Genomic DNA, 24,640 nt, shown 5'->3' on the forward strand with positions numbered 1-24,640 from the left:
ATGAACGAAGATGATCCCTCGATGAACGAGAAACTTAATCGCCAAGACTGTTGTCTCGCACCGAAAGATCGGATCCGCCGTTCCCATCCAGTCACCGATTAAGTGGAGTGCACGGAACGGCAAAAGTTTCCAATTCCTGAAAACTTTCTCCCCTCCTCCCCCCCTCGGTTTGTTACACGGCCGAATCGTAGCGGAACATCGCGGGAACATCGATCGTCGGGTTAAATGGGCCCAAACCGTCCGACCGAAACCGAACGTTCAACGTTTACAACAACGCGTATTACGTCGATTACGTTTCTTTCTGAAAGTTGGCCCGTTCGCTCGCGAGGAGGAATTATGCAGCGCGAGTTATGGGGTGAAAAACGTCGAGGCTATCGATGATTGTGACGCGCAAAAGCGACCCGGTGGTGATATAAATAATAATTCATTGAGCGGTCGTGAAAAAAAAGAAAACAAGCGACTTGAATTATTATTCGTTACGAATAATATCGCGAGAAGAAAACCAATCGAAAACGGAGAAAATGAATCGAAGTGCAAAAATCGGAACAAGGCGGGAGGGGGGGGGGCGATAATAAAGCACAAATCATGGTTTTATGAATATTCACGATGTGAAAAGAGATCGATCGGCGGCATTTCCTTCCTTCCTTCGTCGTCCTTATGCCGTTTCAAGCTCGCCTTATGCAAATGCACGCCACATCCTCACCTCCCTTTAACCACGCTCCTCGCCCCTTCCACTTTCTCGGGGAAATCCTGTCCGACGTTGGAACACGCATGCACGCGCGCGATACTTCACCATATCCGCCACGCTAAATGGATTCAGACAGGTTGTCGGGTAAAGGCCTGGCCGACACAATGCCGACTCCTTATTCCTTGCTCGGTGTGCAACTTAATTTCGACCAGCCTCGTTATTACATCGAGCGTGAGTGGAGGATGACGCCGTGTCATGCGTCGCGTTATACGAATAATTTGAACGATCGTGTCGCGATAAAGAGGGATACGCTCCCTGACAAATAGACACGAGTGTTGATATACGCGCGTAAAAATTTATTTCGGGCCAACTCGATCTGTGTCGTCAAATGTTGGTGAAGAGAGAGAGAGGGAGAGAGAGAAGGAGCGAGCAAAGGAAAGTGGCAAATAACGATCTTTCGCTCGCGCCCGGACGAATCGGAGAAAGATCAACCTACGTGATTCCGTTGAGGGAGAATAAGGAGGAGGGATGATTGTTGGCTCTCCTCTCGATTTATCCGCCGGCTATAGGGAATGAAATTACGAGACTTGGCGTGAAACTTTATAAGGGTGAAAATAGATTTCACATCCACGGCCCAAGTATCTTCGCGCGCGTTCATTTTTTTCCCCCTCGATCGATAGGATACACACACACACATATATATATATAGATGGGACCGACTGACGAAAAGTTATTTCAAACAATTACGAGATTTATCGTGGAAAATATCGTGGAAGAAGATTTAAAAGCGACGAGTATTTCTTCGAAAGTAATTCTCAACGACCGAGTTTGGCGGAAGAATTATCGCGGGGCAATGGTTCTGAAAATTCTCTCTTCTATAACACGTAACCCTCGGTCGAAAGTAGAAATTAAATGTTGGGTCACATAGCGGTAGGCGTAGAGAAAGAGACTTTTAACGGTTTCGAAGAGTTTTAAAGGTGTTAGTTGGCTGCGAACCTGTGGGAGTCATAACGCTTGCGAAAGTTCGTAGATTTTTCAATTCTCGACGAAATTTAAAACTGTGTTTCCCGTGTAATGGCCCCGTGTAAACGAATCGTTCGTTTAAGATCGATTCCGGAAAAGAGAACAAAGTACAGTTGGATCCAGTCAGATAGAAAAATTTGTAATTCTCGAATAATTTATGCCCAACGTTTCGCCACATTTTTACGCCATTCTTGATTAATAATTTTTCGTCTTCCTCGCGATTTATCAGTTCGTACACAGCTATACAATACAATTCTCCGATTTAAAGAAAGAATCATCGTTTTTTATTTATGAATCATCGCCTTGGAGAAACTCAAACGAACGTAGATCGCGTTTAAAGATTTAAATTTCACAATTCGAAACTGTTTATATTTGATATAAGAAACGGAAGGAGATCGATGCAAAAAAAGAAAAAAAAGAAGAAATATCGAAATTAATTCACTCGTGAGTGAATATTTCGTTCAAAATCATGGTGAAATTCCCTGGCGAATTCACGGATCAGTACTTAGAGTTTTTCGAGCGAAAAAACCTAGGAAGCAATGGATATTTGTCACAGGTTTACAGTCTCTTTGATCGCGAGAGAATCTTTGGTAGCGGGACGTATAAGATCGAAGGATCCTTTCGTGTATCCCTCGAGGCATCGAGCAAACTTACGATATCCACCGTGCGTCCGCGGGAGTTCACAGGTTAGGTAAATAATGCTCCTTATTTTGGACGTCGGCAGATAACGTTACAGGGTGGGCGATTTCGTTCCTGTGTCAGCGGATTTTCGTGCTCCAACCTAAAACTGGCTCGAGTTTCGGATATGAAATATCGGTGGCCGAGTTTAACATAGAACTTTCATGGCGGCTCGGATATCGGATATCGTGCAACGAATGTCAGATCTTCGTATTCCACATCGGCGAGATCCTTCAAAACCGTTTCATCCGATCCACCCGGGGAGAAGATAAGACAAATCCGAGATGCAACAATTTTTTTCGGGATGGAAACGAGATGGAAGCGTATTGTAAGCGGGAAAATTCTGCGTCGATTAGAACGGAAAAGGAGAATCGCGATATTCAAATATTTGTTTAACCTCTCCGCGTGATTCGAGCATTTGGCTCGACCTTGAGCTTTCAAGGATAAACATTTGTTCAACACCGTGACGAAGACGGAAAGCTTCCGGTTTAACCTTGAGCTTTTAAAGTTAAATATTTATTCAGCCTTCTCAACATTTAAACTTTCGATTCGACATTTAGTTATCAACGCCGCGTATCTCTTTTCCTAATTTCCTCAACTCGTGGCTCTCCATTTTTCTCGTCGTGCCGTGACTTGTAAGTTTGCGCGTTTTGTGCTTTCGTTTTGCTCCTCGTTCAACTCTATTCTCCGTTTCTATCGTATTTCTTTCTCTATAGTAGTTTACAGAAAGAAAAAAATAAAAAAAGAAGAAGAAAAGAAAAAAAAACAGCGGAAACTTTTTCGATCAAACTTGCGGTATATATATGATGCGGTGGTGTATTACAAGGCAAACAAGTGATAACGTAGTAACCGTACGTTTTACGAGATATTATATCCAGGAACTTTCTGCTTTTCGCTTCTTTGTTTGCACCTTGGCTAGTTTCTTCCGCTTGTTAAACATTTTTTTTTTTTTTTTTTTTTGCGTTTAATATGATATTTTTATATCTCTTCGTTGAGATAAAAAACTAAGTATCTCTGATTTCTCCTCTTGTATTGTTAAACGAACTTGAAAACTGTACGTATTATAAGAAATCAGATAATTTAACACAGACAAGAGAGGAGCAAAAAGCTTTATTACCCGTTATATTATATTTCGTGTCGTGATAAAATTAATAAATTGCTTTCTCTACTTTCTATATATAGATCATTTCACACCGTTCATCAATTTTCGTGTATACATCTTGTAATACTGTCGGATCAGCAAACTTTCTACGGTATTCTATATTAAAATTTGTATATATATTAACAACGTTTTGAAACGAGAAAATACGAGAATTTAACGAGAAGGATAAACATTACGTGTAAAGAGAGGATAAAAAAAAAAAATTTGCAAATAAATTAAACGTTATTAAACTCGGACACGCGTCTAACGTAAATAAAAGAGCTCGCGTTAATTTGAACGCGTTCGATGCGCTAGGAAAAAAGAAAAGTCGACTCCGCTCGTTTTATTTTCGCAAACATCTTCAACCGCGCATAAATAAATTACAAGAAAGAAAATAACAAATAAAATTAAATTACACTTCTCTCTCTCGTGATCGTAAACCCTCCCTTGGAACGTATAAACAAGATGAAAAATCTTGTATGAGATTCATCGACGAAAGAACAGAATCGAATAATCAAATTGAAGGGCGAGAAAATTGTAACGCAAAATTTATGGTGGCCACTCAACGTCAAATCATCCCGATCGACGAAGCGTCGTCGCCCGCTCTCGAGTTGCAGAGTTCTCATACCCGGAGGACTTGCCGGAAACTTGTTCAAAGAGAAAAGCTGAAACACCATTAAACGGTTGCAAGAGAGCAACAATGATCGAGACGACAAAAGTGATCATACCTCCTTTCCTTCCTTCCTTTCTTTTCGCAGTTCTAACCGAAAGCTAGAAACGAAGGGGCAAGATCCAGCCGTGTACACCGTGGTGCGAGTATCAATTAAAGCGAGCGACTCCAGTTTTCAGGAAATTCGCGTAGTAAGTTAAGGGATTCGTCTGGATAACGAACAATGCACGCAGGTTGACCGTTTTTGCATTTGCATATGAATTGGCTAGGTTGCTACCTCGCACCGACCTTTCGACCGTCCTCCTTCCTCGAGTTATCCTGTCCAGCGGCGACGAAAACGCGGATGTACACCCCCGAGTTTAACGGTGGATAGTTGGAATTACCTCGATGTTGAAGATATTTTCTCAACTTCTACCCATACCCTTGCTCGTTCGCTATTCCTCTCACCGATCGTTGGATCTTCGTTTTTCAAATTACGCCTCGTTTAATTCGAAAGGATCGAAACTCGATGGCCCTTCGCGCGACCACCCTCGATAGAAAGGAAGAAACGGAACCGTCTTTCGATATCGCCGCCGAGAGAGCTACCACGAAACTCAATTAGAGGGAGCGCGAAGAGTAACGAGTTCGAGGAGATGGAAGGACGGGTAGATTTATTACCCGGACGCGCGAGTACGGGTACTGCTCCAACGTGGAAATGTCAACGCCGACCGACGTCCTTCGAAATGTATATTGAATACGATTGGGGCGAAGGTGGAGTGGAAATTAGAGGATACGATTATAGTTGCCTTATGGGGTAAATTTATCCTTAGTTTCGGGTTACTAGAGGACCGAATATCACGTATTATTTATGAGAATATGTTGGAACGAACCGTTTTTTTAGTTTCCCGGCGAAACAGAAACTTTTACCGTTCGGAGAAAAGAGGAGTTTTGGAAAAATTGTGGTCGGTTTTACTCGGAAAAATTCACTCGGGAATGGGATTTAAAAAACAAATTTATTAAACCGAAACTCGTCCTGCGCGAGAAAAATTAAAAGATACAACGTTTACGAATGTTTGCCGTGTCGATCGAGAAAGAATTTGATTTTATTCGACGAAATATCTGAATTATTTTTCACCGCATCAGAATTCCATGTAAAATAAACAGATAATATTCCATCGTAATTTCGAAGCTAACTCGAGCAGTTCTTTTTTTTTCTTTCTTTTTTTTTAGGATACGTCCTAACATCGTTATCGGAAAATGCAAAGTTTGCCAAAAAGAAAAATCGGGAATCGTTGGATACCTAAAAGTTTAATAGCCCTTAACGTGCGTTATGCATCCACAACTCTTGTACTCAACGTTCATCGATTATCGAACGCGTTGTAATTTTATTCCGATAACGAGACTTATTTACGTATAAACCGCGACCAGTAAGGCACGGGTAGTAAATGCTTCTTCATGCATATGCACCTTTTCGTCAGATCGTTGAATCGCGGCGATGCACTTTAAAGACGATAAACGCACGCCTCGAGAGACGAACATCCACGGAATATGCAGAGAAGAGTTTACCATTCATTATTCGAGCATGGTTCCGTAATATCCGTGGAATCCTGACAGTGATTACAACAGCGACTAACTTCCGTTGTACCGTGTCCCGGATGCGCAAGTTTATCGTGCTTTCGGATCAGCCAAGGGGAACATGCATCAACGCGGTACACGTATTCGCAGTCTACTCGCGCGAGAAAAATTTATCCCCCACCTTTAAAACCGTGGCGAGTGTTGATATTTCCGTCCATCTTCTCCGATCATCACAAATTCGATTATTATTTTTTTCACAAAACTGATCGTTACATTCGACACGACTCGACGTTGGACAATTTCCAGAATTACGCGCAACTTCGTTCCAACGGATCGCGATTAATCTCCGGAATTCTCCTATTTTTCAACCCGTTTCCTTCCCGCGAGCCAGTTAAGTAGCAACGGCACGAGAAGGATAACGACGCGAGGGGCGCGAAATCGAGACTTCTGACCCTTTCCGCGGCGAGACAGCGGCTGTTTACAGGCCACGGTAATCCAACTCGGGGTATCCGTAACTTCAGCGCCGGCATGAAAACCAATTAACCCGGCGACATCAGCGCGGGCGTAGCGCCGGCTATCAGCCTGTAATCGGAACACTTGGAAAATTAGCAAGGTCGTGGAAAATGCTACGGCTCGTTAGCGAAGCCGACACCGTAATAGATGGGATGCTAAAATATCCGAATCATATCCGCGATGCGGAGAGACACTGGGACGCGATCCAATTCGTTGCAGTCACGCCCAAGTCCTTTTTCTTTTCTTTTTTTTTTTTCCTTTTTCTTATCCCGTTCCATTTTTGAATCGCGTATCTCGATGGAGAAAAGACGACAGGTTTCGATACGTTTCAATTTTCGAGGAAGGGAGAAGGCAATTTTAGGTAATTTTTCGAAATAATAGACGAGACGGTTCGATCGGGCCGCCAAGGGACGCTAGATTGAAACTGTAATCATTGGAGACACGTTACGCCGTACCATTGTGAGAAAAGCGAGAAAGAGTTTCTTCTAAACGGTGACAAGCGGTGGAGGGAGCGTGGGTGAGTTTGCTGGAGTTCGTCTTCGTTGTTTTGGAATTCCAGACCGCAAATGGAGGTCAAGGAGGAATTGTGGATAGCACGTTCGTCCCAAAGGCACGGAATAGATCGTGACCTATAAACGAGCAGAGGTTCTCGACGCCCTGGGAAGCGAGATGGCGGCGAAGGATACGGACCGCTTTCCCACCGGAAACCGAAAAAGAAAGAGACGGTGGAACGTGGACGGAGGAACGAGGGGCGGGGAGGGGACGGAGAAGAGGTTGGGTACACCTTGAAATTCGCAAGGCAAACAGAACTATTCGTCTTTCTCTCTACCCAGAACTATCTCCTTGGAATTTGTCTCGGGGATACTCGGGGAACGTAGTCATCATCCTATGGAACGTTTCTTCTTCTCGATGGACTCTCGTGTGTGTAGTTTTACTAGTACAAAAGAGAATAACCACCACGTTACGTAGGCAACAACCACGCTATGTTAATCTCGAGATTTAGATTTTTCTCTTCGCTTTCGCTATCTTTCCATTCTATTTTCCTATGCTGATGTTGACCCTCGAATTATTGATATACGCGTAAAAAGCAGAAATTCCACTCGCCCCTCCTTTCTCTTCCTTTCTCTTCTTTTCTCCAAAATACAACACGAATATTTCGCTGTATGATAAATAAGATTAAGAAGTTGTACTTTTTCTCTCCGACGTTAATAGTGTGGCTCGATGATCGATACGGGGAAATCGAACGGAAAGTTCTCGAATCGTTTCGATCGATCTATTCCGAATATTAATTAATATCGACTTTCTCCGTGGAAGGTGGAGAGATTAAGAATCATCGACGAGTTCACGCTTGAGAAGGAAATTGAGCTTTCGGATAGACTTCGTTTTAATTAAAATAGTTGGACCATGTACGAAGCGAAGGGAAAGTCATCGAATCTTTCGTATAAATTTTCCAATGGGGATGGAATCTCCTTTGATTGAATGTACGAAGAAAAACGTGTATAAAAAATTATTACCATCATGACGAGAATAAATAAAGAAGAAAGTAAGAAATATTTGGAAATCCATCGTGCATAGAGTGGCATGATTTATCGTGTAAGGGTACCAATTCTTCTCGTTCGTCGAGCACGAGTCGAGGACTTGTATTCCAAGATTTCGTCTCGAGGGATCGAAATACGAATACGCGTGTTTACGCGTATGATAGGAATTTCAAAGATGCAACGTGTGCCCCATATAACGACAGAAAACGCGAATCGACGAAATTGACCGTGGACGGATAAGTATTTCTCGATACACGTCGCGATACGATTCTTACGCCGATACTATTTCCTCGAGTAGTATAAAATGAAAAATTAAAAATAATCACGCTTCAAGAACGAATTATAAATGTTTCTGGCGAAGATATAGGGGGAGGGAAAAATCGAGCGGTTTAAAGGACGATTTTCGAGCCGAAAATTAGCGATCGATCACACGGAGAAAGACGATATCGAGACAAAGTAAACCTTTCCCACCTCTCGAGCTGGACCGTTCCTTTTATTTCGCTAGAACGTCGCCGGCAAATCTTATTTAAGGCAGATTTATCGCCGGCCCAACCCTGAGATCGAGCCACGATATTACGAGCCGGACTCGGATGCGCCATTCACATCGCGACTCCTCGACTCAAAAAGTGTCATAACTCAAAAGCCGAGCGCCTCTTCGAGCACTTCCGCCGCTCCAGCACATCGTGTGCCAGAATCCGTCCTCTTCTCGTCCTCGCTCTCCCGTTTCTCAGCCGGGGACCAGAACCATTTCGCTCCGCGACAGAGCGGATAGAATCCTGCACTTTTTGTTAATAACGCAAGGATCGCTTTCGCCCGGCGGATAAAAAATTCGATATTATTTCCAAGGACTATCTGGACGCGTTTCACCGTCCATTTTTTTTTTTTTTTTTTTTTTTACTCAACCATATAATCCATCGAACGCGAGAATGATACTCCTTTCTTCCCCGTATCCAATACTCTCGAGAAATAATACAATCCAAAAAGCAGCGTAATCTCGTGAACCTTTGCCGAGAAATTGAAGAAAGCATCAAAAGAATCCAACATCTGTATCATATCGCGAAATCTGGCCGTGATTTTACACGTTGACGTGTATACGTACGAATCTCGTGTATATATATTTATTCAGGATATAACTCGTTGCACTAACTGGAAAGTTATTCTCGTTAGGGGATGCGTAACGCGAAAGCACGCGTAACGAAAGCGGAGACAATTTCCGACACCGAGTTACGTTAATCGCGTTTCCTAAACAATTGCAACGTAAGACGGGAATCCGGGACGAAATGGAGCATGCGATCAGCCGAGTGGAGAGGCGGCGTTCGAGAAGAAAGTGGAAACTTGTAACGCAATTTTCGGGATCCGTGGTGCATGACGATCGATCGATCGATCGATCGATTCCACGATCGATACGCGTGTGTCACCTAGGAAAGAAGAAACAAATGCCTTTCCTGCGTTCCATTTTTTCGCCCTCTTTCCCAACCAACTCCATTAGCGAGCCAGGATTGGCTAATGTGCGCTCGACCGAGCATCGCGCCACGCTTTTTGCGGCCCCGGCCCGCTTGAATAATTGTGTTTTGCAACGTCTGCACCGGCAAAGTTCCGGGCATGGGTCCAAAGAAGAATTAAGCCGAGGGAAAACTTTTAAAGTGGACCTATAAAAGGAAGAATATCGGCCGCCCCGGCCTATTCAGTTTTCGCCCGATTCTGGATACCGATCGTCCTTCTGCGATATGGCTTTTAAAGTGAGTGTACGCGCATATCGACCATTTCTCCTCATTTTTGCTCTAACCTCGCGAAGTTGACGAGCGACCGATCGATCGTCTCCTACCATTTAATTATAGATTGGGACGGTCCACCGCGCTAACAGAATCCTTCTGTCCGAGTTTGCCCAGCGTTCTATCGATTTTCCTCCTCGCGTCCTGTGTTAATCACTTTGCGAAATTAGAAATTCTTCCCTACGTTGAAAACGTTCCTCCTCCTCCCTTCCTCTCAAAATTTCAGTAATCTTCTTTCGCGTTTAGCCACGGATGGAAAATTAACGCTTTTTCCCCCAATAGTTGGTAGCACTTGTTCTAGCTTCGTCGGCCCTGCTCGACGGAGGGAGAGCGGAGGGCGGCGGTCACGCGCACTCTTTCCACCATTTCCACGGACCTGTGATAGGCGAAGCTCAAGAAGTGAGTTGGAAGGACAAGCACGGCCACCGTGATCACGATTACGTGGCGCATCCCCATTACGAGTTCTCGTACGGCGTGGAGGATCATCATACTGGCGACTATCACGGCCAAAAGGAGCACAGAGACGGTACGTCGGCCATAATAAACGTCTCCCCTTTAAAGGAGAAAAGATTGATGCGACTTGTATTGCGTTAGAAAGCGAGCAGAGGGGGATGATATAATATAACTCGTGGGGTTACGTTAAGAAAAATTGCGATCTGGAAGTAGTGGACAAGTGTCGACATATCGAGGACGAATAAAAGTGGCAACGTGATCTTTGTACGCGGGAAAGTTGTGATGTGAATATCGGGGAAGACGTATCGTGGGTGGCATCTCTCGAGAGTTGAAGCTCTGTCCTCCCCGCCGATTCCATCCTTGGAAAATTTCTAGAATCCTTGCTCCTCTTCTTTTTTAATTAGTTTACCGTGATTCGAAAGGCGTCCCCCTGAGCGCATAGAAAACGCTTTCGAAAGTCGTCTTCGTTTGCGCACTCTTTCGAACTCGAGGGTTTCGTGCCGGCGAGTCTCCTAACATCCAACCACCTTCCTTCTTTCCACCTTCGTTTCTACGTAATCGGCCTAATTAAAATCAGCCGGTGGCCTACATTAATGACTCTTGAATCTCGAAAAGGAACTCGTTTCCACCAGGATAGTTTAAATGGGCATCGTAGAGATAATTTTGAACGGGTTTGATTTTTAAATTGTTCCCGATATATTGCCTCGAGAGATAGCGGGAACCAATTTTCCCGAATATTTTATGTTTGGAAAAATAATAAGTTTGCCTTTCCAATACCGATATTTTTCTCATTACACGAATCTCGTTTACGTATCTGTGATTAAAGTACGACTCTCGAATACGCTTAACGAGATCGTAATATCACGCGAAAGATGTAATTGATCTTGATTTTCGAGGCGCGAAATATCAATTTGCTCATGTATCGTAGCATACGATAAGTAAGCAAATTTCAAAAAAAAAAAAAAAAAAAAATATGGAACGCGAACGTGAAACGAAATAAAAGAATAAAACAAATATTACAAAATTTTACCTTCGAGATTTTACCTTCGAATTTTCACAAAATGAGATATGCGCGTAGTTTCGATAATTAACCGAGAAAACGTATTTACATTGAAAATATACATGTATGCGTGTGATGTTGCCACTGACGAACCTATATATTTCCAACTATATTCATTAACTAGCTACACCTTACCTTACGAATGCTATTTGTGCATGAGTTTGACATCTCTTCTCTGTACTTTAGACACATGTCTTGAAGTTTCACAAACAATTTCGAGGATGGTATAATCAACTGGATGTATCAAAACGAGTATATATATTTACATATACATTTCAGGAGAATTATTCGAATTGACTGTTGTTGACGGAAACATAGAAATTCGATAGATATCAATTTTTGTAAAGTAATTAAAATATTTGTCCTCTCTTTTTCTTTCAATTAGATTTCAATAAATTGCGATTAACTTTCGGTTGAAGAATCTTTGCTTTAAAAAAGGGAAAAAAAAATATAATAAAATAATTCTCCCCAATTAAATCGGTTTGCCACTCGCGATAACGAACCGGGAAAACGAGGAACGAAAAATTATTCGTTGCTTCTGATTACTTCGAACGCATTAATTTCACATTCGATTTCTAATTCTATTTCTTGTGTATGCTTGTTCTTTTCAGGCAAAGACGTTGTCGGTGAATACACGATAAAGGAGCCCGGTGGTAACATTAGAACGGTGAAATATCGGGCAGGGAAGAATGGATTTTTCGCCCACGTTTTCAACAGCAATGGCAACGACCACGATGGAGGCCATCACCATTAAGCGGGGCGTCATCATCCGTTACCAAAGATTTTCTCGTTACGTTGCGATTGTTGTTGTTGTTGTTGTTGTTATGCAACCTTGATTGTTTCGTTTTTGTTGCACTGATTAAAATAAAGGAAAAAAAAACAAGAGAGAGAGAGAGAGAGAGAGAGAGAGAAAAAGATCGATCGAAACATTTGCCAGTTTAATTCGTTCCAAATCACTTGCCCAATTAGCAGCGGAAAGGCATCCGATCGCAGAAATTCGTAGACCGAATCGAAAACCGATGTACGCCGGGAACCAATGAGCGGCATCGTGATTCCACGGCGAGCCATGTTTTTAACGGAAGTGACGTTTACTGATTGACAATCCGATCGTCACGGACATATGGATCTCCCCTGTGATTACGTATCCAGGCTTACCGGAAACAACAACCGGATGCGATGCGTGTAAATCGATCAGAAGCTTTTCGAAATTAATGAATCTCTCGACTTTAAACAGCGTTACGACCCTTTACGATCGTTTCGAACGAAATAAAACGAAGGTAAGAAAAATATCCTCTTCCGTTCTTCGTCGAAATAATAAAATGATCGATCGAATCGGTCGAATTGTGACTCTGTCCTATCGTAACGTTTTTCAATTAGTTGATCAGTATCAGTGTATTTATTAGTATATTTTCAAAATGAGGCAAATTATCGTTTTATATAATAAAAGAAAAAAAAATATATATTATTAACACCAAGATTCGAACGTCGATATACTCAGTTCATTTCAATGTAAACGTCGCGAGATATTTATAGAGTAATTTGAATGGGAGTAATTAAGCGACATAGGAAGGAATGTCGCGTAAATGGGATCTAATCGCGGCTAAACTCGAAGAACAGGCGGACACGGTTGAAATACCGCTCATTAACGACACGCGAGCCTAAATGTGGCAAATCGATTCGCGAACAGGTAAACGAGACGCACTTAATTGCGTTTAGGCACAATACCTTTCAACCGCAACGTGTCACGGGTATACACGCGTGTGCACACAGCGTTTACATAGTGACGCGAGCGCGCTAATTTCGTTCACCCGTTGTTCCATTCATCAAGTTGAAAACACGCGACAAAAGAATCGCGCAGGAAACTCTTACCATCGGACGAGCTCCCTCGCTCGACCTTTGCATCCGATGCATCCACCCACCGGATCGCTCTATACGTATCCTCGTAAAACGAACGGTTATGACAACAACGACTAGGACGACGACGAAGTTTTTCACGGTTTTTTCCGCCGGTGTCGCGTGCGTTTCCGTACTTAACATTTTCCCGTGCAGCATGAAACTAGATTACGCGGTGCGCAACACCGTCATCAAATGGAAACACAACAATAATCCGGAATAGAGCGATAAAAATGTTGCTGTGTAAACTAGTCGAGAAATGGCAATCCACCGGTGGTAACTGCCGTGTAATCTTCCCGAACGGATATATGAAAAAGAAAAATCAATAAAACATGTGTTGTTATTCGATACAATAAAAATATTATTTGACGCGCACTATGGCAAACCTACTGCTTTTATTTACAACGGATGTTACCGATACCGGGAAGGTTCCGCCAATTTTAATGAAATTTAGTTGGGTGGCGAGAGCCTATATGCGCAATGAATATAATCCGAATTTTAACCGCAGATACATCCATTCACGTTCAACGGTCGGAAAGTTATGGAGAAAAAAAAAAAAAATGAAGTTCGGTTGAACAAATGGAAATTGAAAGTATCGTGTTTGCCTGTGTATCGCGCGGTTTCCAATAAAAAAAAAAAAAAAAAAAAAAAAACGTTAATAGGTCTATCTAGAGCAGATATACTTTTATAATTATAAAAAAAAAAGAGGAAACGCGAAATATAAATAGAACGTCGTCGCATCGTCTCTCCGAAGCGATAAAATAGCAAATAACAGCAGCAGCAAGCATTTCGTTTCTCTCCCGACGCTTTAATTTCATCTATCCATCGTTTGAAAGTCAAGAATATCTTCACCTTAATTCGCAATTGCAGTAATAACGTAATTTCGAAATACCCTTTCATAATTCTCTCGCGTAATAACGAATATATTCGTTAACCCTTTCAGCTATTTTTTTTCTTTCTTTTTTTTTTTTTTTTTCATTTTTACGTAATTAACAGAAAACTCACCGTTGCAATTAGTAGAAACGTTGGCCAAACGTTTTAAGAACACCCTGTACTGCGAACATACGTATTTCGTTGAAATAGCTTCCATTCTCTGCCGGTAAGCAAAGATATTACCGCGAACCGGTGGTTGCGCCGTATAGAAACGCGGCAGGGATGGTGTGTGGTGGGATAATCTTATACAGGCGCGGAAGAACTCGGGAGGGGCGGTGGGAATTAACGCGGACTGAAAAATTTACGACGCGAGGTATTCAGCAAATTGAGAAACACGGATATAATAATCGTGAGTGAAACGAGTCGAGCTCATAAACGAATAATATTAATTTAATACCCGGCCAAAGTAAGTAAGTACTTATATAATAATGAGATACCGGCGGTGTAACGAGTTTGAATCGAAACGGTGATTTACAAAATTAATTATTCGACGCGCGCCGATTCCTGTAAACGTTACTCGGACGTTATATACGGATTGTATAACGCGAAACACGTTTCGATTCCTTGTTACGCAGGATTCTCTTGCATAATGTAGCCACTATTGTTGAAACGTTGAAATTTTACGAGTTATAAATTACGGAATCCCGATAAATTCTATTGCGTAACAATCAGGAATTTAACGATAGAACGAACGAACGAAGCTTTAAAAATCAATTTTAAATGGTCCATTTCGATTGGTTTTGTCGGACGATAAAATTTCTTAATTTTAAAAAGAGATATGTTTCGTTCAAAATTTAGATAAAATTTGTCTCTCGTCTGTATTTAGATTAATCGATGAATTGCTGCACGGAATAGGACACAGGAGTTTAAAATAAACGATAGAACGAGATAGATTCGATAAACCGATCGAGCCGGCGGGAAATATTTTTGTGGTAATTTCGAATTGAAATTTCTCTATTCGTTGGTCGGAATCGAGTCGTGATATTCCTATGATTTCAATAAACGCCCGTCGAGATTAATGGACGATTGTTATCGGTAATTAATAGTGTTCATCCGTATTTGACGGCCCATTGAAATTAGTTATCATTGTTCCCCTCTCTCCTTTGTTTTATCGCTCCTTCGCGCACGGAATTTTCTTTGTCACGGTTATTCCGAAGTTGTTGAATAATCTTCACCGGGCTTCCCCGGATAAAACAGCAACCCAATGAGGCGAAAAGCGGGAGAAAACGAGTAGAATAAGTGTCCTTTGTTTCGGTCTTCCGAGTTGTTCAAATAAAATATCACGGGAATTAATTTCTTTCTGCAAAAGTATCGTTGATATAAGTGTCGGTGTTGTTAATCTCGTTCGACCATGGATACCAAATGCTTTCGGGACGGGAAAATATTAAGACGTGAGAATTGAAAATAATCTTTTTCCTTGCTTCTTTTCTTTCGTGTTTTATTTCGAAACTCGGTTACAACGTTTATATATATATATGTGTGTAGAGAAATTCAACGAGCTTCCGAGATTAAAGGAGAGAGGGGAAAAAAGCACCAGTTTTTCAACTATCTCAAAGTTCACGGGGAAAAAGAAACGAAATATTCGATATGAAAAAGTGATGCAATTAAAATCAAAAAATTGTTTACAACGTATCTTGATACGGCTGTAGAAAAAAAGAGAAAAAAGTAGAATTAAAAAGTATCTCGGGGAAACGAACGGAGATACGAATTATCACATGTACGTGGATGTCGCGAATTCATCGCGTGCATCGCGTTGCCAACTTATATTTTACGCCGATGCGATTCGAGGCTTCGTTAAAACCCTGCCCCACCGTCCGATGTAAGCGCTTTTACCCCGTTGTTCCGTCGAACAAAGGCGAAAATTAAAATCAAAATATTTCAACCGGGGAAAGTTTATTCAGAAACACGCCGTTCCCTCATTTAAATCATAGAGATAATTCGTAGGATGGGGTGTATTGTGCTTTCCTCCTTTCATACGTCGTTGTAAAAATTCGAACTTCATTCCGAGTTATTGTGCCGTGCTTTCTTGCAACTTTAAACCTCTCTTGATTTACCGATTCTTCAGTTTTTTCGAGCTCAGGCGGCCGAAGAAGATTTGTTTATAAAGGAATGAAACGCTTTATTGTTCTCGTTTCACGCGATATCCCCGGACTATGAAACCAACGGGGGGGAGGGGAGCTTACAACGCCGCGTCTCTTCATCGCTTTTAATTCCATTTCATCTCGCGCCCAATCCTCCCCCGCTAATTTTTCTCCTTTTATTTTTTTCACATGTACAACTTCGACTTACAAAAAGAAAAGCAAGGAAAAAAAAGCGAGAGAGAGAAAGAGAGGGAGAAAAAGAAAATGTATCGAAATGTCGTACAATAAATCGAAACAGCTACCCGTAAACTTTAGACACGCGTCTCGCTCGTCAAATGCAACCCCACAGTCTCGAACGATTCGACGAAGTACGATTTCCGATTTATGAAGTTTTCCAGATTCTCTCTCTTTACCTTTCGCCACCAACAACGAAACTTTGACCTGAAATTTTCGAAACGGTTTTATTGTGAACGATAGCGTAAACGAACGCTGGCAAGCTTAAACTTTCGAAATAAAAATAGTAATAGGTCAACGTATAGAAAGATGTACGAAGAATGACGAATACGGAGGCAATGGATTCGTGAAAAAGGATTCGAAGGATTCGAATTTGAAGAAAATACGATTTCGAGGCTGTTTCGTTTTCCTCCTTCCTTTTTGCACCAGATTTATCGAACTAATTAGACGATAATCACGGGCGGAAATTGCGAAGCGCAATAAACAAAGAGGGTATTTAATCGTGCTCGTTGATGTGAAATTGTTTAATTTTATCATTTAATTAGAAATCTCTATTTGTGCATCGTGGAAAATTAAAACGGCGGAACGAAAGCTTTATCGAATGTTAATATCGCCCTTTTGAAACTATGCAGCTCTCTCTTTCTCTGCAAAACAAATTTTAATATTTTAATAATAATCTGAAACGACGCGCTTACGTCAAATATACGAAAGTGGTTACTTCCATTATTGAGAATTCCATTTTACGATTTAATATTTCCACGTTTTATACGAATATTCTTTCAACGTTTGGACAGTATCCGGTAGTTAAAACAAAGAAAAGAAAGAATCGAAAAGAAGAGGAAAAAAAAAGTTCCGACGCTCCTACGATCCTACGAACCTTGCCCGAGGAATTACATGCGAAACACGAGTAACGTAACAAAATATTTCGTGCCACTCGAGCGATCGCACTTTGTTCCCATATTTTATCCATTCTTCCCATTTGCGCGCGATTCTCGTTAATTATACATTTCTCTTTGCACGTAGAAAAAACATGGGTGATATTTCAAAATATCGAGAAACAATGAAAACGGGCACGATTATTAGATTTCCGTTACCTCGAAACGAAATTATCGAAACCAATTTATGATTACTCGAAATAATAAAATTATCACGAAGCTAATCAAATTAAATTAATTATTTTGATGCATTCGTCGTATATAGATATATATATAGGCGGATATTTCGTCGTTCGCATTTTTCTCGCATCAGAAATTTTCATCACGTGTAAATAATAGAATTCGTTAAAATTAAACGACATATCCGTTAAAAAAAAAAAAAAAAAAAAAAAGAAAACGAAATTAGCCCTACAAAAAACAAAAATCGCTTACAATCTAATCGAAACATGGAAATATTCTCGGGAGTAACAAGTTTGAAGAATATAATCCAAAGGCTCGAACGGGACACTCTCGTCCAGATATAATAGAAAAGCTTAATGAGCAGAAATGAAATGGATCGAATCGCAATAGGACGAGATCGATGTCAGATAACGAGCGGATCACCGAAGATATCGGGTGAGATCGAATTTCACAAGAATCCTCTCTATCCATCTATCTATCTACATCCAAGCTCGCTCCAAGCTCGAAATATCGTTCCCGCTAATTGTCGGTCATCGAGTATACACGAACGGATCAACTCTATAAATAAATTATTGTTAACGGACAGAAAATCGATGATGAAACGGGATGAAAAGCGTCGTGTCCTAACTCGTCGCCTACCGATTGATGTCTGCCTTGCCAGAAGCGTTCCGCCAACTACGAGAAACGAAAGCGTCGCGAAACAGGGCGGAGGGAGGAGGAGGGGGTTGGGGGGGGTGGAATTGGATTCCGGTGTCGTGATTGCAAATGCGACTACACCCTCCATCCGCCAGTGATTTCTGTCGTGCACTTGTCCGCGCTCGCAGGGCGCCTCGGTTTTCAACTTATCGATCCGAACCCGGTGGCGGGTTTAATTTTCTCCGAGCGTCACGCTCGTTCCGCCGTCTTGGCGTGCGAGACCGACGTCCGAGCGCATCCCATAAATACGTTACGACCACGATGAAACACATTTTTCTCCGTTGACAACTCACGTCCATTGATATTTCGACTCCACTCCGCGGGGAGAGGTCACCGGTCACCCGTTTTTTTCGACCGTTTATTCGGGCCACGCGTTACATCTGTTAAAAGGATCGATTAAAAGTGGGACGTTCAACGTCGATACCTGTTATTTTCATTCTTGGAAAGAAACTTTGGTTGCGAGATTCTTCTCCTTCCCCTCCCCCCTGAAAATTAACATCTAATTTGATGCAAATGACGATTCCCTTCCATTTCAAAGCGATCACGAATCCTGTAAACGCTCGAGCGTGCCGGAGTTATTCAGCCGAATCGTCATCGAACATCGAGTACGTACACAAGCTTCGAAAGAATAATCCAATATTGCGGGTTTAAAGCGGGAAACGAGGTCAACAGAGATACACGTGTTACTTTTGAAATTACGCTTTCAAGTAATTTTCATCCGGGTCAAGTTGAAACTGGGTATACGGCAGAGGTACGTGCGTGGCTGTTTACCCAAGATTTTCGGCCCCGTCGGTTCGTCCGAAACTTTGCCCGCGTTGCAATATTTCTGGTAACGTTTGCACGAGCCAGCCGCCAAGAAACCAAGAACCGTAGTAGTCCACTTTGCGAAATTACTCGTACATCATAAGAATCGTTCGACCATGGAACGCCTTTACGTCCAACCCGTTCTTCTTTCTCGACAATTATCAAAAAGGAAAAAAAAAAAAAATCATACCTTTATCGATCTCGTAACCGTGACAAATTTCCGCCACGTGAAAAATCTAATTTAGAAACACTTTCTCCGCGTATATACATATATTTGATATTTTCCAATTTCCCTTAAATTTGCCAAGCATTTCGAAATAGTAGATCACGATTTAATTTATTAAACGTAACATAAATTACATCTGCTCTAATCTGTTACGTAACTATTGATTCAAGAGCAGCTGACTCGCCAGTTTCAAGTAACACGTTCACGAAATCAAAGTTTTACAATTTTCCAAACTCTCTTTCGATCCGATGGTCGGAAATTGATGGTTGATTTTTTTTTTTTTTTTTTTTTCCCCTCTCTCGTCGTAATAGAATCAGAAATCCGATGCAAGAAATTTGTTTCCATCGGATAATCCGTGGAAATTAATCTCAAAGTTTGTATCGATATGAAAGAGAAAAAAGAGAGAGATAGAGTGAGAAAAATAGAGGTTTACGAAGAAAGTACGTGGAACGAAGTGATTCGGTGAGAAAAATTGAACGAGCATCGAAAAGGAGGCTGAAAATAGGGCGAGGGTGCGAGTCTGGTCGCAAAGTGAAACAAATTGCCGCAAACGAGCCTCGATTTGCCGACACAGTCGTTGATTCTTCTCCTAATTCCGCCATAGAGAAAAATCCGCCAACTTTTTAAAGTCCAGATCCTCCAGGTCTGTCCTGCTCCCCTTTCTCTTCGGCTCTCGAATAATCTTCTTTCGTTCGTTCTTTCGAATTGTCGAGTTTCGTTTCGGAGAACCGCAATTTTCTACTCGATGTGCCACGTCCGGAGATGAATGTTTGGGGCGCGTGATTTGAAAACGGGAAACCCGGCCACGCCCCGCGACGGTTTCAAAAATCTTGGGAATCACGACGAACGGTTTAATTCTCGGTTTTTCAACCGTGCTCCCGGCCGGTTAAAAATTGCCGAGAAGGCAATTAAAAGTTGCAAGCTGTTTGCCGGCGGACGAGAAAAAGCCGTGAACGGGTAAACAGAGAATTAAAGTTTCCGAAACGAAACGAATTTTCCCGTTTACCGATTAACGAGGGGATATCTTTTTAAAAAAATATATTCCATAATTATGAGAGCTTACATTACGAACTCGAACCAACTTCTATCGCGTCACTTTTCATCTTTTCTGTTATTAATTTAATTTTATACGTATAATATATCTCGTGAATACGGGGAGGAATTTGTGAATAAGCGGGACTTGAAAATTTACGAGCATTACGTAGATAGTATTACAAGAACGGAAATACTTTGAATTAATTTTCCCTCTTTTTTCTTTTTTCTTTTCTTTTTTTTTTTTTTTTCGCCAGATAAATTAAAATACATTCTCAATCAAGTTCGCAGTTTACGAATTTCGAAATAATTTCCTTCCATCGTTCGATGCACACCTCGAACGAACGAGTTTTGAATTTCGAGTAACACAAACTTTTACGAAAACTTTATTCCGTCACGTTCGATTCATTCCTTTCCGACATCATGGAATCAGAATTACAACGTTTAATTGCTTCTCCGCTCGGCTCGGTTTCGTTCCTCGATTAAAACACGGGGGAATCGATAGATCGTTTGGCAATCGCGGCCAACTTATTTGCAGCAAGAGTTTTTGCGCGTGGAGGCACGGTGTCCAACCTACCGATAACGATCGGATAATGCACCATCCGTGGCCTGGAATCGAATCTAGAGTCGGAAGTTCGAGATCTTAATCTACTTTTAATATCCTGCGTCTGAGAGGTCTCCACCGGCTCAATGATCGCGGATCAACGCCAAGGAATGGAAAAGTTTGCTCGTTCGACCGGTGAACCGAGAGATACCGCTCGTTCATTTTCTCACGGAGATTGCGATGGAAAAGAGAGCTCATCCTCCGACCGGAAATCGAAGTTAACTACCGGGATCGCGGCTATCCAAAGGGCCAACGAGGAACGTCGCCAAGGTGAATCTCGTGTCGAAAACTCTTCGCTCCATCTCGTCTCTCTGAATTCGGTCGAGGTCGGGCAAGAAATTCATCATCGATCTTCGCGCGGAGGCTTAATCTCGGGATCGTGCGTTTCTCTCCTCGTGTCGCGACCGTCATATTTCACCGGACTTTCGATTCAATAAAGGATACGAAGGATACTTTCGATCCGAAATCTTATTAAACGGTTATTCGTCTTCGGGTTGATCGTTCTTCCGATATCGTGGACGGATCGTTCCGCACGATCGTTAAAATATCGAGGGTCTTCGCGATTAATACGAGCTCGTACGTATCAGAAGTGGCTCGAATTAATTACACGCGCGTTGCTCCGATTCTGTGATTCGATGATTAATTATTCCGGCCGATGAATTTCACGCGAATAAATACGATAATGCGGTGAAAAGTGTGCCCTTACGATCGCGGATATCGTCAAACGATAACGCTTCGATCGATACGCTCTCTGCCCAACGAATTCGAAGATTAAACACTTTTCGCGGAAAGGCTAATTCCTCCGTTCCGAGGATGAACTCGATTGCTTTTCATCAAGCCTCGTCGTACATTTTTGTTACGTCGTCGTTTCGAAAGCGTGCGTGATGTGCGCTCGAACGAGCGCGATTTTTCTCGTCACAAGGAGGGGGGTGAAAAAGAACGGTACCTGTGTTAAAATATACACTGGCCTCGCGTAAAACATAAATCGTAAATCAAACATCGCGTCTAAACCGTGTGCATTTTAAAGAGCTGTTAAACGTTTTCCTTCTTTTCCCTTTTTTTTTTTTTTCTTTTTATACGGTGCCGGAAATTTAATACATCTTTGTTCTAATTACGTTCCCGTTAAAGTGCCACTTATGCGCTCTTATGCGTATCGTTGCAACAACGCTTCAACATTTTCCCTCCGTATATTTTTAGTTTTTTCCCCTCCTACATGTTTCTCCCGTACCGTAAGTTAAATTTTTCCACGTGGAACTCGGGGAGTAAGGTAAGGTGAACCGTGTGATAGGTAAAATGATAAAATAATTCATTTCCTTAATTTTCTTATTTTCTTAATTCACGAGACAGCATGGCCTCTCGAAACAAATAGAATTTATTAGAAGGAAACAAGATTAAAAATTAAAGTAACGACTAAATTCCATTGAAAAAAAAAAAAGAATCAAATCATCGATCGATTTAGAGGCGAAACGCAAGAGAAATTGCATCATTAATTAGCGTACCGGGATCGTATTACAAATTGTTTAATAGCACACACGATATTGAATCGCGACAGAATGCTCTGTGCTTCGATTACATTCGAGAGTAAGCAAATACCTCGTCTGCTTACTACCTACACTGTATCTGCTTACCGGGGGATCCTCCATCAGTTAAATTCTGCGAGTGTTTGACTCGAAATGTGAGCAACCAATCCCTATTCACGAGTTTATACCTTCGTCCAAAATGGTAACACGAATGAGATAAAGTGACTCGCGTATGTTGCAAAACAAATTTTTAAGAGAAGTTATGTCGACGATCTTTCCACGATTATATATATATATTTTTTTATAGATGAAGTACAGCTTTAAATCTTGATCCAACTTATAAGAATCTAAGATTTTAATTCGATACAATTGCCATTCATCGTAATACAATCGCGTAATTAGAAACGATCGCAAATCCCCGCCAAGCGATTTTAAAGAAGAGATTCTCGTTCGACTTCAAGGATATCGGCAAAATCTATTTTTAATTTTTCTTTCGAAATAAAGACTCGAACTTTGATTAATCGGTAACAATACGTACGAATTCTTACGATAACGAATGATATTAATGAATAATCGCAACGATAATCGCAGCAATATTTCCTCGATAATAGTATCGAAACTCGTGGCAAACTTTCGAGGGACGAATCTAACTACAGGCTTAACCGAATTAAGGATAGAACAAGGGAACTCGATAGATAGGTTTAGAAACCTGTCTCTCTCTCTCGAGAGAGAGAGAGAGAGAAAGAGAGAGAGTGGCCTAGCAAGCGTTGTCATCGATACGAGCCCGCTATCGACTAACTCGTGCCATCTTCGATTCGCGATAACGGGAAACTCCCTCGGGTATTCCCTCCGTACACCGACGTCTTACTTTATCAAATTTTATGGAATGAAAAGCCCGAGTATTTTCTCCGTCCGCTGGGCAAGCGGCTCCTCGAGGGGATCGGCAAAACAATTTGTAATATATCGAGAGCAACAAACGGCAAGGAAACGTTGGATTAAATGAAATTGATAAGTGTCTCTCATCCCTTCCTTTTCTCTCGAACGGCCCCTCCTTCGTCAGAGAAGCTGGCCAACGTATTTGCCCCGTGATCGTGTTGCCAGTCCTCGAAGAAACCGCTGCATCTCCAGAGACGTCGCAGGAAATCTTCATTACCGGTGTATATATATATATATATATGGAATACATAGTATGTGTATATATAGATGGAAAGAGAAGAAAATCGGATGAAACGGTCGAACGACGAGCGAGGTCGGGGCAGGTGTGGAAGTTTCGAATCGAGCGGGAGAAAGATTGCGTACACGGGTCTTGCATCAGAGCGTAATAAAGGCGATGAGCGTTCTTTCATGAAGGGAAAAAAGTTTCGTCCTGTTTTTTTGGTTCCGCGGCGCCAAGGAAAATCCAGTTTCGTCCCCGGGATGAATATGCAGAGATTCGGGAATGGGGAGGATATATAGATATCGTTTTTTTAATTGGACGGCACGCGTCGGTGTTTCTCGGTCGGACAAGTGGGAACGGGAGGAGGGAAGGAAACAGATTATGAAAACAAAGGGCGAGGAAAGGCAATTTCGAAGAGGCAATAGGAAGATTTTCGATGAAATAATTCGAGTTCAGACGAATACTTGTGTACGATGAAAGGTAGAAAAAGAGAGGCGGGAGGAAAGGAAAGGATAGGATAGGATAATAATATTTTTCAAACCGATGAAAGGGAGAAAATAAGAATTGGAAATGGCAAAGCGTTCTCCGCACGTATTCGTCCGCTAAGTATTTTAATTTAATCTCCAGTTTTTAGGAAAGTGGGCAGTGTGCATAATCCACAGGGGAAATACTGGTTGGCGTTTACCCTTGCCACGTTCCTTTCTCGCGCGCGCTCCCTTTATCGGTATTCTCCTAGTTTTATTACACGTGCACGTAAATGCAAACGTATATCCGCGTAACTACAATCAGAGTTTTTTAAAGCCGGAAACGTGGAAATATTGTGTTCCTGGCATTTCCACCAGCGGAAACGTACCGGCTTTTTCAACCTCTCCGACCTTCTCCCCCACATATTCTGTCTTTGAGTTGGCGCGCCAGCCGGAATATGAGCGCACTAGACGCGTACATTTTGCTTAACTTTACATATCGTTTTTCTCATGCAACCTCCCTCTCTGCAAGCGAGGAAACTTTTTGCAACTTTGCAACGATACAAGCGAATTTTATTACTCTTTCATTAATTCAATCCCCTCGAATTCTTTTCGCTCGTTCCAATTTCACCCGCTCGTTCAATCGAACATTCTCCATCTTTTTTGAAATTTTTCAACTGCAATTTTCAAACAATTTTCAAAGTTCGAGTATGTATATATATATATCTTATGTAACAAAGTGCGAGATTTCATTCACGGATTAACTATGAACTCGAGGAAACGCATTCTCAT

The 24,640-nt window shown here is 41.8% G+C and overlaps 1 protein-coding gene and 1 long non-coding RNA gene across 8 annotated transcripts in view; one reads left to right on the plus strand and one right to left on the minus strand.

The window, feature by feature from the left end:
- Positions 1 to 13,358, plus strand: part of LOC100870138 (cuticle protein 8-like) — a 101,359-nt gene extending 88,001 nt beyond the window's left edge. For 4 of the 5 annotated variants that reach the window (XM_086903592.1, XM_086903601.1, XM_086903616.1 and 1 more), the window contains 2 exons: positions 9,860 to 10,103; positions 11,702 to 13,358. In XM_086903592.1, the coding sequence (XP_086759718.1) occupies positions 9,860 to 10,103; positions 11,702 to 11,844 (387 nt within the window). In that variant the 3' untranslated portion in view covers positions 11,845 to 13,358. Of the gene's footprint in view, positions 1 to 6,359; positions 9,545 to 9,859; positions 10,104 to 11,701 lie in introns of those variants that run through there. The other variant, XM_012493678.2, reaches the window with a different exon arrangement.
- LOC116415098 (uncharacterized) overlaps positions 1 to 24,640 on the minus strand; it is a 211,485-nt gene that overhangs the window by 180,027 nt on the left and 6,818 nt on the right. The gene's annotated exons all lie outside the window — the stretch shown is intronic.

Source organism: Apis florea, unplaced genomic scaffold, assembly GCF_048593485.1.
Source record: "Apis florea isolate Af1SG1 unplaced genomic scaffold, ASM4859348v1 contig_1615_pilon, whole genome shotgun sequence".
NCBI lineage: Eukaryota > Metazoa > Arthropoda > Insecta > Hymenoptera > Apidae > Apis > Apis florea.